General features: G+C 52.9%; 2 protein-coding genes across 2 annotated transcripts in view; both read left to right on the forward strand.

Annotated features, from left to right (window-relative positions):
- The first annotated feature begins 440 nt into the window (after positions 1-440).
- Positions 441-5,752, forward strand: LOC139040956 (collagen alpha-1(I) chain-like). Its single transcript, XM_070488655.1, has 5 exons — positions 441-551; positions 975-1,235; positions 3,302-4,057; positions 4,120-4,522; positions 4,674-5,752. The coding sequence occupies exons 1-5, from the start codon at positions 441-443 to the stop codon at positions 5,750-5,752; spliced, it is 2,610 nt and encodes an 869-aa protein (XP_070344756.1).
- SIM2 (SIM bHLH transcription factor 2) overlaps positions 5,148-27,422 on the forward strand; it is a 48,332-nt gene continuing 26,057 nt past the window's right edge. The window contains exons 1-4 of the mRNA XM_014841574.3: positions 5,148-5,948; positions 15,214-15,296; positions 18,359-18,448; positions 25,481-25,589. Of these exons, the coding sequence (XP_014697060.3) occupies positions 5,774-5,948; positions 15,214-15,296; positions 18,359-18,448; positions 25,481-25,589 (457 nt within the window). The 5' untranslated portion in view covers positions 5,148-5,773. The remainder of the gene's footprint in view (positions 5,949-15,213; positions 15,297-18,358; positions 18,449-25,480; positions 25,590-27,422) is intronic.

Here is a 27,422-nt window from a genome sequence, read left to right on the forward strand (position 1 = left end):
TCCTACAGATTTTTTCAGATTAAGGAGAGAGTTCCCCAATGTTCGCTTTGCTTTGCAAATAGCCCCCTTAATTAAATGAACCGAGTTTGTGCCTTTAAAGTACTATAATAGCCCTATATTATAGTCAGCCCTACATTAAGAAAAAAAAAATAAGCCCATCGTATTTGTGCTTTCTTTGATGTGCAGAAACATGTGTCTCTGGCCGATAGGCTTTATTTTTTTTGTAACGAAATTTTTTGGTTGATGTTTTCGAAAGGCCGTTTCAGCTCCGTCGTTAATGAACTAATTGATTTTCAGATTTCAAGGCGGTGGTGTGTAATTGCTGTAACCACTCAGGAATTTCAGCGCACACTAGACTCTTAAAACTCCTCCAGCTCAAGCGCTTCCAGACACCATCCCATGCTTGCTGGAGGTGAGAAGCCGGGCTTTGCCAGGAAGCGATGGACTGCCTCTCCTTGAACTGCGACTCTGAGGCGACGTTTCCGTTAAGCCCGGCCGAGAGCCCCCCGGGAGAGGACAGCGGAAGCTCCAGGCCGCAGGGTCGTGGAAAGGTGGGAGGAGGTCGGCGACGCTCGGCTGCCCTCTTCCTCTGCCCCATCCCTGGCCGATCCGGGCGCTCCAGGAGTATCCCCACCCTCCCCGGAGGACACTGGGTGTCTGTGTGCGTTGGGAGGGGCGCGCCAAGTCCCCAGGCACCTTCTCAGAGACGGGGGAGAAAGCGGGGCCGGGTTTGGAAGACCGGGAAGGAAAATGCAGAGGAAAGGCTACCCTCTCACCCCCGGGTAAAATTAGACAAAAACGTTTGGCCGCTGTTTACCCAAACCTGGCGCGGCTTCGGTGGTTCCCTGTGGCCCTCGCTCAGGGACTTTGCTAATCACTATAATTAATTACAGTGGCACTCACTGTTTTTGTTCTCCTAAATGCATGGCCTTGAGGGAGAGAAGTAGGCAGCAGTTACTCCATTCTTCGGACAGGAAACACTGCCCGGGCCGGCCCCCTGGAGCCCCCAACCCCAGAACCCGAAGTTGTCCCCGACAAGCCAGTGCGAGAAGGATCGCGCTCTTTTCGGAATCGCAGAGGGCAGAAGCAGCCTTAGGCAGGCCCAGATGGGCGGCTGGATCTCCCGCCCTGGGGTACCCTCTTCCCCCGCCCCCGGCGCGGCCGGGGCACCCCCGGCGGAGGACAGAACACTCAGGGACCGGGGGTGCCTGCGGATCCGCCCTAGTTCCTGCGATGTAATCAAATAATCGGAGAGACGCTGCCAACCTAAAAGCAAACACTTTCTCCAAAGGAGCATCTTCCACTGAGAGAATTGATTAAAAACAAAACAAAAAGAGAAGTAAACTTCGCTCCCTCTACTGTCTGGGGACGAGTGAGGGGAGCCAGTTACTGTCTTGACCTGGTGAGGAATGACTCATTACGAAATTGCTCTGGATACCTGTGATTACTTTTAAATAATGAGTAGTAATATAGTAGTTGTCTGATCATTTCTGGGAGTAGCAATGACCCCCGGCAGAGGTGGTGGTATCTCCATGGGGCTTCCACAAGGAGAGGAGAGAGAAATCGAGGAGCTCTGGGAGATAGGTCAGACTAAAAAAGCCTCCGAGCCATGAAATAGTCATATACGCGATACTGGACGCCAGCGGAATTTTCTGTAGAAACCATATGGTGCTAATTGCTTGTGTAGACAAGGGCTTATAAAACGAATGCGTTCGAATCTCCGTAGTCCTGGATTTTCTGTTGCCTTGGCTTGCTCCAGCGGTTGAAGTTCTCCTTAAACACCACGGCAGAGTTTCGAAACCCCCTCCCCCAAATCTAGTGCTCGGAATGGGAAGGGTCCTGCCCCCGCCCCCACCTCCTCAGTGACTAAGTCTCTGATCCCCTCCTGCCATCGCAGCACGCAGCCTCTCCGGGAGCCCATCCCCAGTGGAACATCTGCGCGTTTCCCTCTTGATCTCGGTTTCCGCAGGGGATGGGCCTCAGGTAGGCGCCGGGCGCGGCCTGGGGAAAAACAGTTGCGGAGCATCTGAAGCGGAAAATCCAAGCAGATGTGGGGCGGCCTGGGCCCGCCCCTTTCCTCTTGGGGCCTCAATTTCTTCCAGATCAGTTTCCTAATGGAAAATTTCTAAGAGATGGAGGGTATGCCGAGGCTTGCTCCTGCGCCTCGGGGTGCGCAGGAGCGCTTCAAGCAAGACAAACTGGGGGTGGGGGCGCCCCGCAAGCAGGCCCCCCGCTGGAAGCTCGAGGCCTCAATGTGTCGGAACTCTCTTCCCACCCGTCCTCTTCCTGCCCTCAGCTTCCATTCATTCTAGACTCTGCTGGCTCTTTCTGAGCCAGTAGGGGAATCGCTGTTTCTGGTGATGACCGACCTGGGGTCATCCGTTGCGTTTATGCCTTTTCTCTGGTCTCAAAGTGTCCATGCTGTGTGTGAGGCGCTGGGCGTTAGGTCCAAACCATAGACCAGGAAGTACTCCTCGCACCAAGAGACCAGGAGCGAGGGACATGCAGCAGGTGTCCCAAGCCGGGACCGTGCGTTTAGTGCTTTTTCCAGTTTACACAGAGCTTCTAGCCTATGAGTGTTCATCCTAAGTATCCTGTTCCCCGCGGCCCGGGCTTTCCCTCCGGTAAGGAGAAAACCATAACCTGGCGCAGGGGCTCTTACTTCACTATTTCACAAGATATCACTATCCTCCCCACCTGGGAAATTTCGGGGTCCACACCCGAATACTTAGGGTACTTTTGGTGGTGCAGAGAGCCCAGGCCCATTGCCGTGTGTGTGTGTGTGTGTGTGTGTGTGTGTGTGTGTGTTGAATGAATGTGTTGGGGTGGGTAAACAATGCCCCCTTGGCATCTGCTGGGACTGGCTTTTGGCCTGAAACTGTCCCACACCGATATGTCTGCTAGCCTTTGAACACTCTGTTAAGCTCCCTCTCAGACCGCGCGATTCGAACCTGTCTGGCCGATGAGAGAACAGCGGCTGCCACTGTGAAGACCCAGTAGCGAGATCTCGAGTACGCTTTCCCGTAAAATGCGGGAAATTTGGTTTGAAGAAAGTTTCTGTTCTTGTTACTTGTCGGGTTTCTCCGACTTCCACTTAACCATGTTTCTGCGATCTGCGTAATCCCTTCAAGCCCGAAGGAATTCTCCTGGGTCTGTAATTGAGGATTGGAAGTCTTGAGGGTGAGGGAAGCGTTAAATCCTCCCCAAGCCCGAGAGGTCCCGGAGCGCACTCAGGGCGGCCTGCGCAAGCTGCGGCGGGGCCTAGCCGGCAGTCGGTTCCCCCTTGGAGCCCCTTCTCCAGGAAGCCCCGAGACGACAACTGTCGGCGCAGCCCGGCGCGGGATTCCAGGCGGGGAAGCGGGCCAGGCGCGCTGCGCTGGGCACTGCGTACCCGCGCCGCTCGCGTGCGGCCCTGACCCTCTGCGCTTACTGCTGCAAACAGGAAAGCGCTCCTGGATCTGAAATCCCAAGGGAAAGTGCTGGTTCCTTGGTGCGCCCGGCGTCTGGTGAGGGGCCACCAACTCCAAAGCTTGTGCAGCTTCGTGGTTTCAGAACACCAGCCCAGGGAGCCAAGGCCAAGGCTCTAGGTTTGGCAGGGCTTGGGGACAGGTGGGGGCCCAGCCGGTGTCTGCGCACTGTCCCGCCCACCGAGGGAGCTACGACGACTCCAATCGCCGTCAAACTTATGACTTTCAAAGGGGTCCTTGGAAAAGGAGCGTCAGCTGCGGACAAGGCGGTCGCAGGCCAGGCCCTCCGGGCGCTGGGGAAGGAGGTGGGTGCCGGGACATCATCGGGCAGTGAGTGTGAGGAGCAGCAAGCTCCTCGGGGATGGGGGGGGGGGGGTGGTGGTGGAGATGGCACCAAGAACCAAGATCCTAGCGCCAGACCTTGCGGCTTTGGCGTCTCACCTCCCGCGCCCACCTCCAGATCAGGCGGCCCACAGCCCCACAGCCTGCACACGGCCAAGGCACCCACAGGACCCCCTGCCCTGCGTCCACGGCATCTGCCCTCTGACCCGCGCGCCGGGGAAGCTGGCGTCGTCCCAGCGCACGCGTCTGCACCGTGTCTAGAGGGTTCAGACTCCTAGAATGAGTGGGGTTTGTGCTGCTGCCGCGGCAGGATGTAAGGAGGATCCTCTCGGGGTTGCAGGCACCGGAGGGCGGGAGCGGAGGAGGGGGCGGCGACGGGACGGATAGGAGGACTCTTGGGGCCCAGAGTGGCCCTGAGGGAGAATGCCAGGATGCCCTGCGGCCGTGTCTCCAACTGCGCTTCCCTACTCCAACTGCCTCCTGCCCCATTACCGTGGCCCGCACCAGCGCTCGCCTGATGACCCTTGTCCTGAAGCGCGCGCCCCAACCTCGAGTCCCAGAAATGCCGACTGCGCTAGGTCGGACTGCGGGACCTGGGGCTGTTGAGCCCTGTTCCCGCCGCGGCCGTGGGCGAGGCCTCGCCGCTAGGCTCGGCTCCCCGGCCCCCTGCCTCCGTCGGGGCCGCGCGTCCCCGCGGCCTCCGGCCCCTCCGGGTTAAGGCGCCGACCTCCTTTCGCTCTCGGGTTTCGAGGAGAGAAAGGGCAGAAGGGTCACTTCTGAGCCTCTCTCGCGCCTTTTCCTGATGGGGGGAGGTGGGCGGTCTTCCCTTCTGGCCTCCCGCTTTCTGCTTTCTGACCTGCGAAGAGGGGACAGTGCGGGCGCAGGAGCGGCGCGGGCTCGGGGGATTCGGTCCTTCCCGGCAGTGCATTTGGCCGGCGTGTCGCGCCGCCTCCCCTCGGCTGCGCCCGCCCGGGACCTACCCAGGAGCCACAGAGGAGGTCTTGGCATCTCTCCCTTTCTCCCTCCTTCGCCCCTCCCCGCCGCCCTTCCGAGCGCCCGGGTCCCGCGACCAGCTCGCAGGAGCCGGTCCCCGCGGCGCGCCGTGTGCACTCACCGCGACTTCCTCTAGCCCGGGAGCGCGCGGGTCTCTCCTGGGAGAGTCGCTGGAGACAGCGGCGCGGAGGCGCGCCTGTGACTCCGGGGCCGCGGCGGGGTCGGGAGGCGAGATTCGCCGCCCCCGCCCCCGCCGCGGTCCCTCCCCCCTCCCGCCCCCCCCCCCCCCCCCGCCCCGGGCCTCGGCGGCCCAGTGCTCCGCCCGAAGGCGGGTCCGCCATAAACAAACGCGGCTCGGTCGCACGTGGGCCGCGGAGCTTCTGCGCCTCGCGACAGATCGCGGGCTCCGGGCGCCGCGTCTTCAGGCACAGGGAACCGCCAGGGAGGGCAGGAGAGCGCGCCCGGGCCCGGCCCCCGCCGCCTCCGCCCAGCTCCCCTCCGCTACCCTCCCGCTCCATGGCTCCGCGGCCGCCGCCGCCCATGCCGCCCTCCAGGCCGGAGGGGCCTCGCGGCAGCGGGGTCGAACACTCGGTCAAGGACTAAACAGCACCGCCGCTTCCTCGCCGGCCCCTCTCCACCCTCTAAGGAAAGCCGAGGCGCGGGAGACAGGAGGGAGAAAGCAAGAGCCAGCAGAAGGGAGCGGGAAGTCGGGGCTCTGTTCGCCGCGGGACAGTCCAGCCGGGAGGAGGCTGCGCCCGGGGCGGCGCGGCCGGGTTGCGCCAAGCTCGGGGCCAGCGGCTGCAGAGAGGCGTCTCGGTGCCCCAGGCCGGCCCCGCGCACCTGCCGGCGGCCGGCGCCCCAGACTCACCTGGCCCCCGGCGCCCCCTTCCCCATCGCCGCCGCTGCAGCCGGAGCGGGGCTCCGCGGGCCTGGAGCACGGCCGGGTCTAATATGCCCGGAGCCGAGGCGCGATGAAGGAGAAGTCCAAGAATGCGGCCAAGACCAGGAGGGAGAAGGAAAATGGCGAGTTTTATGAGCTGGCCAAGCTGCTCCCGCTGCCGTCGGCCATCACCTCGCAGCTGGACAAGGCGTCCATCATCCGACTCACCACCAGCTACCTGAAGATGCGCGCGGTCTTCCCCGAAGGTGAGGCCGCAGGTGGGCGGCGGGGAGCGCCGGGGATCCCCGCGAACTTGGCCCCAGCGGGGAGCTGGAACCGGACAGGAGGGGCCGCCTCAGCCTTCCGGGCAGTGCCAGGGCGTCTTGGGGAGGCCGCGGCGGGGCTTCGGCTCCTGCTGGAGAGAGAGAAAGAGAGGCCAGGGCTTTGGCACCCGGGCGACCAGTCCATCTCCCGGCCCAGGGCTGGGCTGGGGCGAACCAAGAATTGTTCTGTGTTCATGCTAGTCCATTCTAGTCTAACTTCCTTTTTTTCTTTCTTCATTTCTTTAATTCCCCCTTTTATCTTTTCCTTCCTTCATTCCTCTCTCTCTTTCTGTAGAGGGGAATCATATGCACCCTGCAGGGGTGAAGGGTGCTTGCTGCTCCCCCTGGGAGAGAGTGGAGTGCCCCAGGAGGCCCAGGCCCTGCAGGCCCTAGGCTGACGAGAGCACTGTGAGGACAGAGGCCTCAAACTCCCGCTTCTCAGGTCCCCTCTTCTCTGCTCGCCTCTCTTGGGGCTGGGGTGCGGGCAGTCAGGGTAGGAGAGACTGGCAGGAGAGAGAGAGGCGATCAGTTCAGAAATGGCAGGCGGGCCTGAGCATAGTCTTCTTTTCTGCATTGGCATTATAAACCCAGAGGGGCAGGTGCCACAGTGGGTAAAGTTCGCTGGGACCCGAGGATCCGGCAGACCGCGGTGGTCAGAAATGGTGGCGCACTGGGCCGGCATTCACCTCCAGCTCACGGCCTGCCTGTGGGTGACTGTGGCTGCCAGGCCAGGCACCTCTGAGCAGCAGAGCTGGGAGAGGCCTGGTCACCACGGCATTCGCTTTTGGTGTCCCCGCGGCCTTGAACCGATCATCTTCCAGTGGCTCGGTCCCCTGCTGGGGTCGTTGGGGCCTGGCACCAGAGATTCTGACACCTGGCCTGATGGGTGCCCCAAGACCTCCAGGCTGAGAAGCCATGAGGGCTGCATCGGCCTCTGGAGCTCCAGAAGCCCATGTGGGAGTAGGGAGACAACTTTAGCCCCAGGACACTGGAGGGTCGCTGCAGTGCAGCGACAGGTGTCCCTCCACCGCTGGGCACCTCAGTTAAGGCAGTCCCTGGGCCAGGTGATCCTCCCAAAGTCAGTGAGCTCGACCTTTCGCGGTCAGCGGCCCTAAGCCTGTTACTTGTAATCGTCTCTGGGTCTGGAGCTGCACTTCACACTGCCTCCCGGGTGGAGCGCAGAGGGCCTGTCCGCCAGCGCGACATCCGGCCCTGCAGCGCGGCTGGCCTGGCCGGGGAGCCAAGCGCAGGAGGACGGAGAGCCGAGGGTTGTGGCCTCCCCACGGCCTCCCAGCTGGGCGGTACAGGCCCAGGGTGCTTTCATCCCTGGCATGGAAGCCCCAGACCGGCCCACTGGAGCCCAGCATGCATTCTTCCCCTTTCCAACCCCGTTCAACCGAGGTCCCCCTCCAGTCCTCCCACTGGGAGCTTTCGGACCAGGTGACCCCTCCAGCGGAGAAGAAAAAATAATTCGTCTCCAGCTGAAGTTTCAGTGAAAATTAAAAGAGAATTAAGTTTCATAAAGGACAAGTCTCCTTCCTAGCCGGGGAGGTGTGGTGGTCACTGGTTTGCTTGGGTGAGCTGGGTCTTAATCCGCATGCTACAAAGCCGGTGTGGCACCCCAATAGGACACCCGCCCCTCTCCCCCTCCCCGTTGGAAATAGAAACAAACAAAGAAATGATAAGAACATTAAATGGTGTGGTTACTGATGATTTCAAATAAGCCGGAAATTTGTTAGAAAGGGAGGTCTGGAGAAAGAGGACTAATTGTAAGCCGTTTGTTGGGTGGGGGATTTCTAGGAGAGCCTGGTGGAAATTGGGAAGTGGTGCATGTACTGCTTCTGCAGATATTTGAACTGAGTCTGTGCGTTCCAGCTCCGGAAAACCAGTCTCCAGGCATTTGGGCCCGGAATGGCTTGGCCCTGAGACGGTGGCAGGGGTGGGGTGGCTGGAGGTCGCAGGACACTTGAGCACCAGGCCCAGGTGCTTTGTTTGGTAGTGGCCTGGTTGAGGGGCAGCCTGTGCGTCTCTGGGAGGTGACCATCTAGGTTGGAACTCTGTGAGGTCAGGAGAGAGCTGTGTGGCCCTAGAGTCTTGGAAATGGCCCTGAACCTGTGGGATCCCCATTGATCCAGACAGGCAGGAGGTAGCGGTCTCCTGCAGCACTGGCCTCGAGCGGTGGACCCACAGCCTCCCGACTGGTCCCTGCGCTCGCTCAGAGGCCTCTAGCTGGCAGATCTGGATGGCAGCAACGTTCCCCTCAAATCAGTCAGGGCTGAGGAGTTGAGAAGCCCACAGCTTCGGGCAGAGGAAAAGATGCGTTTAGACTGGTCTGAATTATGCAGAATAACTTGTTCGCTCTCCCGGGAGCTCGGAAGGGCCGGGGCTTGGAAGCCGCACCTTCATTGATTTAACCTGTTGTGGGGGACTCGGGTCTGCTCCGGGGGATGTGGTGCGGGATTGGGACTGGGCCTGGCGTGGGGGAGCCGTTGAGGTCAGGGAGCTTTTAGGGCCAAAGCTGTCCTGGGTGGTGGCAGGAGCTCCCAGACCTGCTCCGGCTCTCTCTTGGCGGCTGCGGATGGAAAGATCCCGAGTGGAGCCGATGTGCCAAGAGCGATCTCACTGTTCGATGGCCCCAGAGTGAGCAGGATCCCTGGGTGAAGAAGGATCTAGAGATCAAGTTAGGACTTTGGGGTCAGAAAATGAATAACACAGTCCGAAGGAGCCACAGGAATCACCAGATTAACCCTTATACCTGAGGAAATTGAGACCAGAGAGGGGAGGACCTTTCTCCCAAGGTGCCAGCGCAAGGACAAGAGAAGGCCATTGTCACCGTGGCAGATCGGTGGGCCGCCTGTTCTCGGCCGCGCGCAGGAGAGGCAGCCGGCCTGGGCTCCTTTCATTCTCAAGACTGCCCCCGCGTGAGGAGAGAAAGAGGGCCTTGGAGAGTCCCTGTGCAGGAGCAAAGAGGCGACTGGAGCCAAGGTGGATGCTCCAAGGATAGGCCAGAGCACTGGCTTGGGGGTGCTGGTAGTTTTTACAGCCAGTCCAAAACTCAGCTCTGCCTGCCCTCCTGGGCCTCGTTCTCATTGTCTGTAAAATGGGCCTCTTAGCAGCTCCATCGCTGCACAGGGTTCCTGGGATCAAGAGTGAGGGACCAGGCGGTGCAGGTGGAACTCTAACATGTTCTTCCTCCAGTCACTCCGTTTTGTGAGCTCACCAAGTTTCCATGGCCAGCTGTGGCTTAAACAGCCGATTGCCTCACTCCGTGGACCTCCTGGGACTTACTGCTGGGAGTTGGAAGACTCACTGGGCCACGTCTTCTCCCCTTTCACAGCGAACTAGGAAGCGGGAGGTAGATGGGCAGGAAAGCGGGCGGGAGAGCAAGGATGGCTTCCGAAGTGGACTCAGAATTGAAAACTTTGTGAGTTCACTGGCCGGTTGGGAAGGCCTGGTACACCCAGGGCTCAGGGGACTGCTGGGGCCCATGGGCTGCCTGCCCTCTTTGTAGTATGGCCGGCCTTCCCTTCAGGAAAGGGGGCGCTTTGGAAATACAGAAGCACCGGGGTGGGCAAACTCTTCTGCTCTCTGGCCATGGCTGCACGGGGACGACGCCAGGCAGGACGCGGGGCATGTTCCACCACAGGGTGATCTACGCTGGGCCTCAGGAAGCCAGAGTCAGAGCAGCAGGAGCTCCACGGCCAATCTCACCGGGATTCCTGTGCCCCGGGGTGGCACAGAGGATGGCTTCCCTTCCCTGCCCTCGCACGCACGGCTGGCAGGAGGGACTGGCCCAGGGTCTGGGCTCAGAAATGGACTTGGAAGCTAAGAGTGACTATAGGAAGGAGAACAGAGGCCCCCGCCCCTTTTCCCAGACCAGAAGTCTCCAGACAGGTGGGGCGAGAAAGAGGGGGAAGGGACAGCGACAGTGAGCACAACATTCACTTAAAAAGAAGTGAAAATGTCCTTCATACACAAAAGTAAGTGGGGTTGGAGGTCTGAATTATTCCAGTGTGGAGAATTATCTGGCTTTAGATTCTGGCAGGGACCCCCAGACACACACACACACTAGAGGGCCAGGAGAAGGGAGGCCCTCCTAGAAATTGTCAGGAACGGAAGCACTTTGACTTAGAGGGTTTGGTGAGGAGACACTCGCCCTAAACTGACATGGGGTCACAGACTCCAAGTCTTTATCACAGCCCGAAATGTAGCTTTAAAAAAAAAAAAAAAAAAGCCTTATTTTTTAGAATAATGTGGATTTTTACAATCCTCTCCCCATCTCTACTTGGGAGCCTGACATGCTGTGGGGTCCGGCGGGGGGAAAGCTTGCAGTCGCTGAGCAGGAAGCTCTGGGCAGTGGTGAAGGGACCTCCCCGGGGCCCTGGCGGTGGCGAGGAACTGGAGCGCGCGCGTGTGGCAGATTCAACCCCCGGGAGCCGGCGCTCAGGGCCCGGCCCAGGCGCTCCGGGGCGCGGCAAGGGCGCCTCCTCCGAGCGGCGCTGGGCGCTGCGCACTCGTTACTGCGGCGGCGGCCGGGCCTCCATCCCACCCCTCAAAGTCTAAGCATTAGGCATTGGGGTCGTGGGGACTTCCGTCTGTCGTCTGAACACGTACGACACTGGCCCGCGGCCAGGCAAGGCCAGGTTGGAGGCCCCCTCCGCTGCCCTGCTCCGTCGTCGGGCCCGAGTCAGGTCTTCTCCAGGCGCCCATCTCTACCACTCCCGTCGCACCCGGTCCCCAGCCCGCGCTGCGACTGTTGGTTTGGAACAGGGCTTAAGGGCCGGGCTTTTCAGGGATCCCGGAGAGAACGAAGCATTCCACCACCGGAAAAAGGCTGAAGTGCGCGGAGGAGTCCCAGAACCACGACGATTTCCTGGGGTCCTGGAGTTGAGGGAGAAGGCTATATTAGAGACGCAGGCTTCTTCGACGGGCTCTCCTAGAACAGCGAGGCAGGGGCTCGGCCCCAAGCTCCCCCCGTTACAACCTTGCACAGGCTCCTGGGGCCCCGGTAGCCCCGAAGGGAGTTCCTGAGCATGCGCCCCCGCGGTGGTCGTGCTCTGAATTCCGTGTTGTAAACGCCGTAGTGACGGGCATTGGACGCTGGCTCCTCAGTGGGCCCTGTCGGGACGTGCGCCTTGTGAGGGGAGAAGAGAGAGCGCGGTGGGAGCCGAATAGCCCATCCTTACTCCCCCAATATGCACACATCCTTCTTGACTTTGGAGTGTTTTGCAATCAGCAAGCGTGACTTGTGTCCTCAGATGGCCCACGACACGCGAAAGGCCACGCTTGGTAATAACACGCCCCCTCCACAGGCGCCGGGGTAGTTACTGGGGGAGGGGGAGCCGAGGAGAGGGCTGGAGGCAGGATGGAAGGGGAGAGCAAGAGAAGGCTGGACCAAGGTAGTGGCAGCCTGGGCAAACAAGGAGGCCTTCTGCTGGACTGAGCTCTTCGCTCGGCGCCTGGCAGTTTAGCTCATTTAATCCCCAAACCACCCCATTTTAGAGGTAAGAAGTAAAGGTTAGGGGTCAGGGCACTTGCTGGGGATCAGAGCGCCCAGCCTGGCCCAGCTGGCATCTTGAACGTGGAAGGAGGAGGCAGGAGGAGGTGAGACCCCCCCCCCCACCTGTCCTCCGCGTTTTTATCAATCCCAGATCCAATTTTTCGTGGAAGGGTGGTGGCACGGTCTGGCCGTCCCCTGTTATTAACCCCACTTAATTTTCATAAGATCCTAGAGGAGTCTTTTTGTCATCGGTTTAGATACCCAAGGTTGCCCTTGGGGATATGTGAGATCTGCCGTCCATCCTAGTTGTTTTTTTCAAAGTCCAGACCATTTCTCCAGGTTCGGACCCAGGGGTCACTGGCCGCAGCAAGAGTCCTGCTCCCAGGCCCAGAAGAAGCAAACCTTGCTGCCTCCTCTAGGTCTCAACTCGTGTGTCCCCTCAACTGAAAGGGGTGACCCTACCTCACAGTGAGGGGACCCCTCCACCACCTCCCCTTTGAGCAGAATCGTCTTATTTGTGTGGTTCCATGATTATGCTCTGTTACCTGCATCTGGAGGATGGGGCCCAGCAGGTAACCTCAGGGCCTGGCTAGGGCCCCTGCACAGCAGCCACTCAAGAGCTGTTTGTTGACTGAGTGAGCATCCAGAGAGGAGGGACCATATTTAGATAGCTCCTGTGGCAGGCCAAAGAGCCAGCTGAGTGTGGATACCAAGGTGCAGGCACCCACACATCCTCACAGGCAAAGGGGGAAGCGGGATACCTGGCTCCTCTTCTCTCTGACCTAGTGGCTGACGCCCTCCCCATGACCTACCTGGCCATCTGGACTCCCAGTAGCTGAAAGTCCCCCTCAGATTCCCTTGCTGACACATGAAGGACAAGCTGGACCCCTGCAGGAAGCCACAGGTGGGGCTTGGGACCCCAAGCTGCTCCCCTAAAGTGAAGAGTGGCTCCCGAGATCAGGTAAGACAGACCACCAATGGCTGATAACCTTGGAGGAACTTAGTCCAGTCTTTTCTTACACTCCTCTCATTTTTCAAACAAATAAAGCCCTTTGTTAGGTCCAGGTAAGGGCCACATGCCCAGGGCCTCACTTTTTGGGGAGTATATATGGCTTTATAGTACCAAGATGATTATTTTTTTGTTACAAATCTTACCTTTTTTGGTCTCCGTGTTCAGCCTAAAGTAGATTTTTATGGGCTGAGCGAAAGGCCTCGCCCATGGTGGTTTCTAATGGAAGAGCTGGCAGCACCAAGGCCCTGGGATGAGGTGGCATGGGGGCAGGGATGCTGGAGGGGATCTCCCCCACACCTACCACCTCTGCCAGGTCCGGAAGGGGCTGTTGGACCAAATCTCTGCCCGAAAAGTGGAGGCTTCGGGAAGTTGTGGGAAAAATGGTAATGATACAAGGGACTAAGTCTCTCTTAAAGTATCAGGGTATTTGAGTTATAGGGAAAATTGTCCCGTGTACTCAATGCACACAAGACTAGAGCCTGCAACAAAGCTTTTGGGAGAGCTGGATGGGGAATCTGGTCTGGGGGTCAGTATTGAAGGTGGAGATTTCCCCAGGTCGCTGGGCCCCAGATTCTTCTAGAAGCCCAAGGCCGGGAGGCTGAGACTACTGTCCCCACCGAGCCAGGCAAGGGTGGCTTGGCCCAAAGCGGGGGAAGAACCCATGAGTAGGGTAAAGGACTGTTGCCAGAGCACATTTGTCCACTTTCAGAAATCAGCCTTCCCCAGGCTCTTATTAAATTATTTCTTCATTCAAGCCCCGCAGCTTTGAAGTTTTGGTTCTTTCCATTTCTGGTTAAGTGGATTAAACACTGCCGCCAGGACGGCTGCCTGGATGTGAGGGGAGGAAGGACCTGCCCGTGAGAGCCAATGGCGCACGACTGTGGTCACTGTGGTCATCCTGGGGAGCGGAATGAGGCGGACAGTGGTCTCCTGGGGTTAAGGAGACACCTCGGTTCACGTGGCGGACGCTGCGGGACTGCGATCCTATTTGTGGGATCAGATCGGGATGTGTGGAAATCAGCCACTTCCCTCTGGGGAGACCCGGGTAAGCCCCTAATTCCTAGAGCCCAGGAGGAGAAATTAAAGGTCATCCCTTTTTTGGTTGCCCAACAGAGTTTGTCTGGAAGGGTCTCCAAAGCCGGGGGGCAGGGGGAGAGGGGCTGGGCCCCGAGGTGCTCTGGGCCAGGGAGGCTCCCTCGCGCTAGGGGTGCGTTTTCCGCGTCTCTGGGGTCGAGGCTTCCAGAAGCCGGGATGCACCGGGCGCCCGCAGGGACAGTGGGCGACCCAGGGCGGCTACGCAGCGACTCTCCGGGAACCCACTCCCGCCGCCCGCTCAGAGGGGCTTTGCGGTCCTGGAAACAGTGCCTGGATTCGCCGTGGCTGGGCAGGGTTCCCTGCCCTGCGCGTCGGGCTCTGGCCTCTGGTCCCACACTCCCCGCGCGCAACGGGCTGGAGGCCAGCCTGGCCCGCAGTTCTGGGCGGAGGGGAGGCGAACGCGCCAGCGTAGCCATAGCGCACAGGGTCGCAGCCGGGCGTGGGAGATGCGCGAGTGGGCCTGGAGCCTGGGGGCGCGTTCTCTGCGGGGGAGGGAACGGGGCGCAGGCTGAGACAGAGGTCACAGGCCTTTGCCACCTCGCGCTAGGGCTGCGGCACTAACTGCAGGGTTGAGGGCCAGGCCCCCAGCGAAGGGACTCCAGGGAGCGGCTGGGGGTTTCTCCCAGCTGGCGCTTAGCGCTTTGCTTCGAAACCTTACTCGGCTTTCCAGCTTCCTCCCGAGGGTGCGGGGAAAAGCCTGGGATCTCCGGGGTCGCAGCAGTTGAGCCGAGGGCGCAGCAGAGGGAGGTCTGCTGGGCACGGCCGCCTTTCCCCTGGTGCGCTTTCTGCAACACTGGTGGCCTTCGAGGAGGTGGTGGGGAGCAACAGGAGGCCTTGGGAGGGGCCGGTTAAGAAGCAGAGGCGCTAGGGGACCCCAATTAAGTGACAACAGACACTACCTAGTTACCATCGGCTCTCACTGCCTTCGGCCCATCCCCCGCCCCGCCGCAGGCTCCTTTGGAGTTTGCGCTCGGGAAGTCCCCAGGTAAACCCTGCCTGGGCTATAGCTCTTGGATTGGAGCTCCCAGGGCGCCTGTAAGGGCCGGCGCGTCCGAGAGATTACAAGAGGTTGAAAAAAGATCTTTTTTTATATGCCAAAAGATCGGGGAGGGCTTTTCGTCGGTGGCTGGCTGTCTTTGGGAAAACGTGGTTGCCAGCGATGCGGGGAAGGGAGGGGTGAGGGAGGGTGCTCGGGGAAATACGGATCAGATCGATATCCCCGTTTGGCGACGAGGATGACCGATTTCAAAGCGGATTAGATTACTTTGTGGCATTTCGAATAAAACAGCAATTTCAGAGCCGTGAGCACCTGAGCGACCCCCGGGAGCCTGGCGGGCTCAGTGCGCGCCGGGCGCCTGGACCTGAGGCCTTGGCGGGGCAGGAATTTCTCCTCTGACCTTTTTCTTTTTAATCGAGGGCAAAGGAGCGACGGAGAGGGTGCAGACGGTGGCCTGCAGGGTCCGGGGGTAGGCGGCACGCAGGACGCTCGGGACTCCGGGGCAACCAGGTCGCCGGGTGCGGAGGTTCCGTGCGCCCCGCCCGGCGCCCCGGCCTCTGGCTGAGCGCTGCCGTTTACTGATTTGCTTTACTCTCCCGCCCAGGTTTAGGAGACGCGTGGGGACAGCCGAGCCGCGCCGGGCCCCTGGACAGCGTCGCCAAGGAGCTGGGATCACACTTGCTGCAGGTAGAGGCACCGCCAACGGTCCTGCGGGCGCCCGGGTGGAGGCTCCCTTCCGACCCCGCCATCCCGGTCTCCAGACGTCCCTCCCCACGGAGCTCGGGGCGGATCCGTAGCCGCCCTCAGGCTGCAGCAGTCATCCCGAAATAATGCCCAGACCCCGAGCAAGAGGCTTCCCCACCCCCTGGGAGGGTCAGATCCGAGTATGGACTCAGCTCAACGAGTGCAGCCTCGGACCAGCCCCAACCCCTACCCGGCACCTCGACGCCCCCACCCTGCAGCCCCGGGACTCTCTAGCCGCCCCCCCCCACCCCCAGACCTAGGCAGAAGGGCGCCCCTGGGCGTGGTTAAGTCCTTTCCAACTTTACTTCCCTCAGCAAACTTTTATGGAGAGCTTCCTCCGTGCCAGACGCTGTGCCAGGCGCTGGAGCCAGAGAAAGAATGATCAGGACGCCTTGAGCTAGAGTGCCGCGGCTCTAAGGCGTCTGACAGTTGTGTGTGTCTGGAGGGAAATAAAGGAGACACAGCATCACTAATAGAATATTAACAATTGGCATTTATTGAGAGTTTACCACGGGCCAGATTCTGTTCTAAATCTTACCATATCTCCTGGCTTCACCACCCACCTAGAGTGGACTTTATTTTTAGCTTCATTTTTTTTTTCAGAGGAGGAAGCTGAGGCACAGAGAGGTTAAGTAACGGGCCTGAGGTCACACAGCAAGTGGTGGAGCCGGGTTCAACCCAAGTGGTTCAGTTCTTGAGTGATCTAGCTCACGACATGGTGCGCCTCCGGGGTCACCTGGCTCAAGGAGAGAACCCTTGCTTGGTCTGTGGCCCGTCCCTTAGCGCCCCAGCCCGGGAGCCGTTCAGTCCACGGCTGCTAAACCGCCCCTGACCTCGGATTTCCCTCCACAGTGTTTGGGGCGCGGGCCGAGCAACCGTGCGCACGACTGGCCACTTCCAAGTTGGCGGCTGGCGCTAGGCGGGGACAGCAAAGCCTCGTGCCTCGGAATCTTTCAAATGCCCTTTACAGAGCCTCATCAACGACCCGATTCATTCCCCCCCTCCCGTCATTTGTCTCTGCCATCGAAAAATGCCTACCGAGAGCTACTTTGCATTTCCTCCTTCTATTTTGTGTTTTCTTTAAAAGAAAAAAAAAAGTTGGCCGCGGGACACTGTGACTTGGGTTGGCCAGTCGGCCATGAGCTCCGCATTTCGAAAAAGCAGATCTTTTCAAAACTCTTTTGCCCCAAATGCCCCAGTGTGATTTATTTTTTAAAAAGGCGTGCGTTGGGGAAGAGAAGATCCGGGGGCATATTTGAAACCCGAAGCTTTACAACAGAAAGCGGACGGTGTGGGAGCCGGGCGGGTAATGGCGCTCTTGGAGTCGTTCCCGCGCGCCCCGCGCTCTCCTCCCACCCTCTCTTCCAGCTCCGCGCGCGGTATTTTGCATGTTTGACACTCTTACATATTATAAGTGACACTAATATCAGGGACAACTAAGTGCCTGGGAACTCCAGTGAAAACCTGGTGGGCAAAGTCAACACCCCCAAGTTTCTCCCACTGTGCATTTAATTAATTCCGGAGTGGTGTGTGGACGGCGTCTTTGCAGTTAATGTACATGCAAGCGCATTAGGTAATTTGAAGCTATGAAGGCATACCCAACATTTTCCGTTAAGGATATTATTTTTTTAGCTACTGCTGGCAACTTTCAGAATTTAATTATGATAATTTTTTCTCTTTTAACTCATATGGCTAGCTGTCAGATACTGTTTCATTAAATGTATCTCTTTAATGAGTTTGGAGTTCAGCAGGAATGCAAAATGTGCCCCAACGTTTATAACTTTAGAAATTGCTGTATCATTTGTATTTTTGAAACGGAGTTTAGTTGGGAAAATATTTTGTAGCTGAGTTAGAAACGTGAAAGTAAGGCTCATAATCAAGATGTTGATTTCAGCCTCAGCGGAGGGAAAGATAATAATTTAGTTGGCAAAGAATTTTTGCAGCAAAATTGTATTTGAGACAACAGAGTGTAAAGATATCTTTCAAGTTTCATTTCTACTACATTCTCCTTAGGCCCCCCTCCAAAAAGGGGGTGGATTTAGAAAAACCCAAAGGTAATCTGGTTTCAATTACATGCTGTAAAAATAGAATTTGTGGCCAGAAATTAATTTGGAATATTTTTTATGGGGGTAGCATTGTGGGTTGTATGGGTCTTTCACCAACTTTATTGCTTTTCTTTGGTTCTGGATCTAAAATATGAACGGGTAAATAAAATGCAGTTTCCTTTTTCAAAAAATAATTTAGTCTTTTTATCCTCACCACACATAAATAAAATCGTTACTTTTTTATTTGTCTTAATTACCTCTTATAATTTTACTTTATTTTTTTGAGGGCCAGCCAACCTAGGCAAAATCAGAATATCATGTAGATTGTTTTAATTTTTCAGAAATTGATACTTTTTCCCCTTGAATTTTGCAAAGGTTATTTGATCTCTTGCAAATTCTAAATAATTAATTCTGTAGTCATAGTCTCTTTAAATAACCAGGCATTTTCTTTTATTTTCTGGGGACTGGTAGTGTTCGGAATTTATTATTCAAATGGTACTTAGGGGTAACTAGCAAATTGTGGCAAATAAAGCTTATGTCCTAGTGGTACGAACGACAGCCAATTATGACATAAAATGGTCTATATAGCGGTAGATTTTCCCCTAAGAACCATAGAACTCCGGATTTGTGCTAAGTGCTAAAATAACCCCAAACAATAAAGCTACTACATTTAAACTGAGCATGGTAGGAATTCTCAAACGTTTTGCATGGTTTTTGTGATGTGGACGTAAGACTGGTTTTAAAGTGCTTTAAAAGCATTTGAGAACCTGGCCGGGAACGAAACCTTGAGTGTCGTAACCTACCATCCTTCCCATGGCCCTGGGCTCCATTTCTGCTCTTAATAAATACACCTTGATGATAATGTTTTATACTTTCCTCCATCCCAGTGACGGTACACCCATCAGACCTGACTCTAATGTGTAACTATCATCTCTTACCCTGACACTTTTTCTTTTACAGACTTTGGACGGATTCGTTTTTGTGGTAGCATCTGATGGCAAAATCATGTATATATCAGAAACAGCTTCTGTACATTTAGGCTTGTCCCAGGTAGGTATTGCCTAATTTTATGTACAACCAAAACATTAAATTAAGTGTTGGTGGATCTTGACAGTCTTACCCAACGTCTGCTTTTGTGTATGCACATAATCCAAAATTGCCAAATCATCTTTTTAGGCTGTCCCGTGGGGCTTCTCTTCTCTGTGTTATATTTCACTTTTTTAGTTTCTTTTTCCCTTGGGATTAATGACCAGGCTATCTTTGCAATGGCCAGCCTTGTTCTGAGATGCAGTCCCATCGCCTGGATTCTGCTTATACAGTAATGCTCTCTGCCACTAACAAGAGCTTCACAAAGGGAGATTTTTCAGTCCGCAGTTGATGGTCTGCATGTGGTATTGGGAGTTGCTGTGAAAGTAAGGGGCAAGCTGGTGCCGAACATGGATTTTATGCAGAATGTGCTTTGGGGAGAGAGAAAAGGGGGGTAGATTTATGACTGTTCACATGGAATTCAGGGTAATTTTTCCTGAGTTTTTCCAGTTCAGTGGTCGTTTCAGTAAAGCATTTTATATGCTTGTGATAGAAACTCATAAAACTCAGTTTACTACTGTTTTGCACAGCAAGGTCCTGGTTTCTTTAGAACATTTAAATATTACCGATTTTTCTGGAACCCCCTTCTAAAAAGGAGTTCATCCCTTAGAGGAAAGAGATGCACTCAGCTTTATCTGTCTCCATCAGGCTGAGGGTTTGGTGGAGAATTTAGCTGCTCTCTGGGCCCATTCGGATGGGGGGAGGGGTGGTCTAACTGTTGCCATTCACATTTCTGATTTAACAAGCGTGGATCCTAGTTCTAAAAGTCACATTTTTTATATACATAGGGACTAAATGTTTCTTTACATTGTGAATTATCAGAGTGCCTTTTTTCATCACAGCTGAAGACACACTAGAATTAATTAGATACAGGAAGTGGGCTCCCAGGAGGCACGTGAAGAATCCATGTTACACTAGCCTCCTCCAGTAAAGCCAAAATAAAACAAGCCAATTAATGTGGCGCGGGTTTTCTCATTGAAAAACAAAATTACCACTTTGGAAACCTGCATCTGACGTATTCCTTTTCGTTTTCTGCCAATACGTTTTTTAAAGTTGCCACTTGTTTACCACCTTCTCTTCCAATGTGTGTCCTTATTCATGTCCCAGTGGGTTTCTGTGCCTATGTGTTTCTTATGCAAAGTCCTTTAAAGTGAATCTCATATTAAAATTGTTTGGTGCTTTCTTTTTTCTTCCTTTTCTGTTTTTTTATGAAACCAGGTCTCCGAGATAAGAGTTACTAAAGTTTGGCTCTTACACCTACTTGATTCATGAGTATACTGGCAGAATGGGAACATGACATTTACTGTTTTTATATTTTCCAAAGTTACTATTCTCTGAATTTCCACCTTGGCCTATTTAGAATTATTTAAGACCCTTTAGTTGTACCCAGCCTGGTTTCTACTCCTGACTTGATCTGTGGCTGAGTGACTTTGATCGGATTACTTAAGTTTTTCTATCCTAATTTATAAAGACTTGATTACTTTTATAATAATGTCACAAACATTTATGACAAATGACATATTTGTCATTTGAAATGTTTTGTCATTATGACTGGTCAAATGTATTTTAAAATAGGTAAAGTCGCTGTTATCATATATTAAATTTACATTTGAGCTCCCTAGCAGTCAAAGCAAAAAGGGAAATGCATTCAGTTATATGGTTTTCATTGTCTGATAGGGAATGGTACTTAACTTCTCTGAACCATTACTAAAATAATAATGTCTGCTCTACCCCTCTTTTAGGAACATGGTAAGAAACATATCAAAGTGCCCATTTTATGTGATTTATAAGCTATAGGGAGCTACACAACATCAGGCATCACCGCAGTTTCATTAGCATTGAACTTCAAATAGTGTTGGTTGGTGGGCACATATGAGGGCTATGTGGACATTTGGAATGTCCTGTCACCTCATAAGGGCCTGCGCACATACCAGACCATTCCAGTTCATTCAGTCAAGCTGCTCATCTCTCAGTCATTTTTCTCTCTTTATGTGGGATATAAGAATGTTTATGAACATGATAATCAAAAGTGACCAAAATATTGGATGGGTGACAGATACGCCTCCTGTTCACCATTAACTCCACAGAAGGAAACCTAAACAGAAGCACAATGAAAATTGCATCTCCTTTTGGTCATAATGCAGAAATAAAACTTTGTATCCTAATTGTGAAAGGGGAGGGAGTGATACACTACCATTTTTCAAGGAAGTTGTAGAGATGCCTTCTATCTATATGTTGCCGGGAGAAGTGTCAATTTACAAAAAGATAAGTCAAACTGGTGGTCTGTGTAGAGCGAGGGATTTTTTCCTGATCTCTTGGCGGGACTGCGCTGGCCTCAGTCTCCAGCTACAAAAACACTCTAATGCAGACGCGAGCCCTCGTTCGTGCCTGGGGAGTCTTCCGTGGGGAACTGTTTAAATAAGCAGCGACAGTCTTTCCCCTCAGATCTGCCTCCTGTTCACCATTAACTCTGCAGAAGGCAATCTAGGCAGAATCACAATGTGTATTTTTTTCTGTCTTCTTTACTTAAATAGTAAAATGAAGTATTGAATAGGATGTCAAATACTCAACTTCTCTTTTCTTAAAAAAAAGATTTTTGCACCTTTTAGATTATTTTTATTGGTAGTAAAAAGTTAAGCAAATATATCAAACACGAAAACTTATTAAATCTTATTAAGCTTATTAAAATAAGCTTAAATTTTTTTTAAATCACCAGAGATAAAAGTGTTAACAAAATTTTACCCAGTAGTCAGAATAACCCTTTAAACAGATTTTCTGATGAATAAAGATAGTAGAAATAGCTTATATTTACAAAGCACCCTTCATGTTCGAAGAACCTTCAATTACTCTCAATGACATTATCTCATTAAGTAACAGCAATCTTTTACATTAATTCAGGGTTAAACTCTATGTTAGCAGCTCCTAGGGAACATAAGCTCTTAGGTTTGCCATAATTGTGTGATAATTCACAGCAAAGTGGTGTTTTTTTAAAAAAAAAATCTGCAACGTCTAAACAACTATCTGAATTATCTGAGAGTATAAAAATGATTCTTTGTGCGTTATGAGGTCATCTCAATTCAAGGACTTTTACTGAACTTTTTTTAAATGAGTGTCAGATTAAGAAATCTACTTCATATGGCAGATTTTATTAGTTTATTTTTGCTTTTAAATTAGTAAACACAGAGATCCTTGCTGTACCAAAGAGTGAGAGAGACAACCCCAAAATGCAAGCTGTCTGCTCAGCCCACGGGCTGAGTGTCGGGAACTAGGGCCCAGCTTCTGGCTTGAAAATTCTATTCGGTGTACGTGCACAGAAATAATACATAATAATTCACAGAGTCGAATTCATATCTATGTGGAAGAGCCAGACTGGGGAAGCGTGCTTCATCCATGTAAGTTATTAAATGACTTCGTTCCAGGGTTTTTTGGTTAATATAATTGACTGACATAGTCAAAGAAGGAAGAGCCCTGGGTATTTGCTCGGTATTTCTGCGAACATTTTTAAGGATCCTTGTGGTTTAAATTTCCTTACCAAAGTTGCATACATTATATAGCATCTAAGTAACTAGTATACATTTTCAAATAGATATAGATATGTATGAAATAGCTGTTTATGAGACACATGAAGGAAAATGTAATATTTGAGATTGCGGCTAGAAGCTCGGCCGTAAAAATAGCCATGGCGTTGTTCGGGGCCATAAGACCTAATCCTTTCACTTTTGAAATAAAGAGAAAGGACAGCGTTTTATGTTTGTTGACATAACTTGAACCCTGAAACCCAAACCATTTTATTTTTAAATGCTTAATTTACCATAGTCAGGAAAACACCCAGAGCAGAGTGACGTGTGTTTTCTGCGTTCTGGGTCGCTTTCCCCTTATGACGACCCAGAATGTATCCATTTAGTTCTGTATTTATCACATGTAGCTTTCTTGGCAGGAAGAAAAGCTATTCAGCGAAACATAAAAAAGCTCTTAGTAGGCAAGCAATTCATTTTGTAGTTAGCGGGGTTTTACAAATACTAAAATATCCCACGGAGGGTCTGTTTTAATAAGGTTGATGTATGAGATCTGGGGAGTTATATAACAACAACCATAATTTTTTTTTTTTTTTTGGTGAGGTAGCCACATTTCTTTCAACATTCAAAAGCACGAGTAGATATGTAAATACAGGAAACGCCATGTCAACCATAATTTTGAGTCAAGGTCAGCGCTGTTTTATCATTCCAAAATTTGTTCTTTAAAAACATTTCCGCTATTTGAAGACTGTTAGACTTCCTAGACAGCCTTAGAGTTTTATAGTTGACCCAAGTATTCAGAAAATCAAGACTTTTCATTCATGAACCTTCACCTTTCTCATTCTCCAAACACACGTGATAAGAACGGGATCTTGGAAAACACATGAAGCTACTTGGGGATTAAAACAAGAATAGAATCTCTGTAAGCACAAAAGGGAATCTTTCTGCAAGTATATGAAGATGCTTTATAAAAGACAATTGCTTTTTTCTAAATAAGAACTTGGAGGTAATCAGAATTATCATTTTTCCCTAAAAAAGTGGGTAAAGGAGAAATGATAGGCCAACACACACAAACAATTTTGCTATTTTTTCATTTTAAAAATAAGTGTTGAAATTGTGAATCAATAAAAAAATATGCTCCATTATTTATTAGCCTCTGTCACTCTCTACCTGACAGAGCTTCTCAAGGAATTTCTATCGTTCTCCTTGGGAAAAAGGAGATTGTCCTGTCCCAAATGGCTGACTTAAATGTTGCTGGTTTATTTAAACTTTTTTTTTTTTTTTTTTTGGTGAGGAAGATTGTCCTTGAGCTGACATCTGTTGCCAATCTTCTTCTTTTTGCTTGAGGAAGACTGTTGCTGAGCTAACGTCTGTGCCAATCTTCCTCTGTTTTGTATGTGGGATGCTGCCGCAGCATGGCTCAATGAGCAATGTGTATGTCGGTGCCCAGGATCCAAACCCATGAACCCCAGGCCGCCAAGCAGAACGTGCCAACTCAACCACTTCGCCACCTGGCTGGTCCCTATTTAAACGTTTTAAGGATTAACAGGAATGACTTGAAGGAAGAATGTCTAGTTTTTATTCCTTATTTTTTAATGAAATCTTGTAATAACTTTATTCATAGGCAAATATCCATCTGGGTCATTAGGAAAGTGCCAGGTTTGGGAGGTGAGCGTTAAGTAGGGAGGTTGGAGGGTTTCTGGACCAGGATTCCCTCCATTGCTCTGTTTGCATAAGATTGGAAAGAAACGTTCCGTGAATAATGGGGAAAATAGAACTGTGAAAGGCGTTTTAGGGACAAGATTGCTTTGCAGGCCAGAAATATAATTTGGATAAATTCTGAATAAAGAGACAACTCGCACATCTTAACGAATTGGAAGAAGTGGCTGCGAGGAGTGGGATAAATCACTTCATCTTTCGATGGCCCCTTGGTCCCAAGTAAAGAGCTGATGGCCTTGTTGCTCATTTGGCACGGTGGCTCCTGGGAGAATGTCATTAAACCGCCTGGCTGGGGTTGTCCTGCTGCGTGAGGTGGCACGGTCCTGGCTGCCCCTTGACAGAAGATCATGTGTCTCTGTTCTGAGTGAGAGCAACGGGCTTCCCGAAGAAGCAGGTGGTGTGACACACTTAAAAATACCGAGGGGGTGGTTGGGGACAAAGCTCTTGCAAGCCTGTCTTTGCGCCCTTAGCTCCTCTCCCCTTGGGGCAGGGCTGAGGAAGAGTTCTGCAGACCCACCCAAGGGTCTTTGCCATCCAGGGACAATTTCTCACGCACCTTGAGTTTCTTCCCACACGGGGCTGTGGGGCTCCTACTGGCTGTGACAGAAGTACCATCACTGCCCTGGGGCCCCCTGATCAGTCCTGGGTGTGCTGACTCACTGTCTTCGTCTGCACTATTGTACCTCTGAAATAGGATCCACCCATCTCTGTTCAGAAGGCTGCTCTGATGGTGGTAGTTTCTGGAACATTCTATGCCACTGCCCATCTTGAGATGGGTGAGGAGGCTCAGGTCTTGAGAACCCCTGTCATCTCCTATCATGGCATTTGTGTTTGGGAGAACAGTAGGAAAGGTCTCCAGGTTAGGCACTGAGTCACCAGGGACCTCTGTGTGAAGGTCATACTATGGTATTTCTCTAGAGCCCCCACCCCTGCAAAGCAGGGTCCTGTCCAACACAGACGTGACCTCTAGCCCTGCCATGGTGTCCTCCCTGGGGTGTGTCTGGAAGTAGGTGGTGTCTGAGTGTCAGTGTAGCAGTCTCAGGAAGTAACCCCATGTCACGTGGCTATCTGGAGTGGGCCCAAACCTTCCAGCAGGTCACGCAGCCACCCAGCCACACCTGTGGGCAGGAACCAGGGGTTAACACAGTCATCCAGGCCTAGGAAGGCCAGAGACACGTTCCTGGCAACGTGAAAGAGGCTGGGCAGGGCCTGAGGGGCACAGCTCAGAGCCGACGGAGAAAGGGCCTTTGTCGGGGTTCGAGTCCTTCTCAAGCTCAGCGGAGCCCCCGGGGGGTCCCGCCCCTCTGCCTCTGAGTAGACAAGGCTCTTGCAGGGAGAACACTCTGGCCGTGGCCCTGGTCTCCTGGCTGGTCAGCCCCCTCAGGCAGCACTCAAGCACAGGCGAAGGGCAAAGGTCTGTTTTAAGCTGTTTGCCATATGAAGGATGCCGCCCAGGTCGTTAGGGTCACCCGCCTCCCTGGCACACCTTTTTCATCCTTCACTTTCCGGTTCCTCCTGCTCAGGACTCTTGGCTTTCAGCTGAAGCCTCTGCTCTCTGGCCTGGTTGGAAAGTGTGGGAGACAATTCAGGGTGCTGCTTGCAAAAAGACTAATGTTTCTGCCTGGGGAGAAGGTGTGGGTGTCAGCGGAGGTCAAAGTGCGGTCCCCGGCGGGTGCAGACCTGTGATACACACACCCTACACCTCCTTCCCCCCAGCCGGTCCTAGAGAAGATTCCTTATCCTTCCCTTCCCTCTGCGGCAGGTGGAGCTCACGGGCAACAGCATTTATGAGTACATCCATCCTTCCGACCACGACGAGATGACGGCTGTCCTCGCGGCCCATCAGCCTCTTCACCATCACCTGCTCCAAGGTATTTCCTCCAGACAAAAAGAAACCAGGAGGAATACAAGATGATGCTGTTCAATGGGACCCCAGGGCTTTGCTTCCCATGCTGCCAAGGGGAGGTGCTACTGGGCTGCCCCGTCAGGCTTCTCCAGCAAACATGCAGCAGCCACCAAGAGGGACTTGCTTTTATGCCTCTGTCCTTTCCAGCAACATTGTTGATCCCCGTTCATGTTCCAGAGTCTGAGAGGTGCTGGAACCCAGAGAGGTGCTGGGTAGGAGATAAAGTCAAGGCTTCTCCCCTAATGTGCTCTGGCTTTAGAATTCTAGCGACACAGATATACACCTGGGCTTCTTAACCAACGAGTCGGAGGACAGAACTCAGGGGTGCATGAAATTGCATGGGGAAACTTACTTCTTTATTCTCTCTAGTTGAAATTTAGCATTTCCTTGGCTTTTAGATTGTAGACAATAAGCCATCTTACTATCGCTAGTACCTGTGGCTTGGCCAACAACAAAAATCACAGACTTTTTTTTTTTTTTTACCACATTACGGTTGTTGCAAGTATTTAAACATATGGTTCATGCTCATTGCTATTTGGAAATTTCAGGAGTTACAAGCCCCACTCCTGGATCTTGTGATTTAATATGTTACTAAAGCAGCACCTTTATAACCATATCACCACCTGTTTTAATATTTCGATAGCTATTTTCCAACAGAGTTGGTTCCATTTGTAATCTCATAGTTTTTATTTTATGCATTTAACAAGGCTCTTCCGAGTAGGGATCTGTAGGATTTGTGCCATGGCGCGAATCGGTTAAGAAGCCCTGGTCTAGACAGAGGCAGGTCCCTCTCACTGGCCTGGCTCCATCTGGGGACAAGGTCCTCTTCCTGACAGTCCCATCACTGTCCCTACTGTGGCGTTAGGGCAGGTGTGGTGTGATTGTCAGTGGAGGATGTGGAGCATATCATGACACAAATGACTCTTTAAATTGCAATTTCGATACACGCTAGGAAGACACAGAAGAACTTATTCCAGGAGCCCTGGCCGCCTTGTAACTCCCTCTGACAGTCCAATGAGACCAACCAGCATGTTGACCAACGGGTCTCTTGTCTGCTTTGAACTGTGGTATCCCAGCTTAGCCAAAATTGCCCAGTGGGACAAAATGCAAGAGAAGGAACTTCAAGAGTGATGAGAGTTGGGTAGCCAGCCAGCGAGAAAATTGAGTTCCGTTCTTCCTGCGTCCTCACGGGAAAAGTCACTCTGAGGGCGGGGGAGCGAATACAGAATAGCACGCTCAGTTTTAAAACCCCTTGCAGACACAGCTCTGCAGCCCCCATGTTCTAGCTCCAGGAATAGTCACTGTGAGTTTAATTGTTCCTTCCCAAGGAGAGAGACTGGCGTGTTGGTCTCTGAGATGACGTGGGCGTCTTAGTTATAGCTGAGGTCTGTGATTCTTAAGTCCTTGGAAGTGGTCTGGCTGTACGAAGGAGGATGAATAAGACGCTGAAGAAGTAACGTCTAACAAAATGAGGGCCAGGAGTAAACGCTGCACCTGGATCTGCTTCTTTCACAATGGGGTTGTTTAAACCTGGGCAAAGACAGCGGGAGTCTTGGAGAATTCCTCGGAACATTGTGTCATTATTGTTTTAAAAAATTGCAGTGTGTTAATTCCATGGGACTGTGCTTTCTCCCATGAGCTCTGGGTTTCATTTTATCCTTCCACGTCATAGCCTTAAAAAAAGTGTTTAGAAAATGACAGCAAGTGAATCTTGGGAATATCATGAGATGCTCCCACCCCCAGTTTCCATGGGGTTCGATGGAGGCTGCGGTGTAGCGACAGTAGAAGAGGAGAAGTA

Source organism: Equus asinus, chromosome 18, assembly GCF_041296235.1.
Source record: "Equus asinus isolate D_3611 breed Donkey chromosome 18, EquAss-T2T_v2, whole genome shotgun sequence".
Taxonomy (NCBI): Eukaryota; Metazoa; Chordata; class Mammalia; order Perissodactyla; family Equidae; genus Equus; species Equus asinus.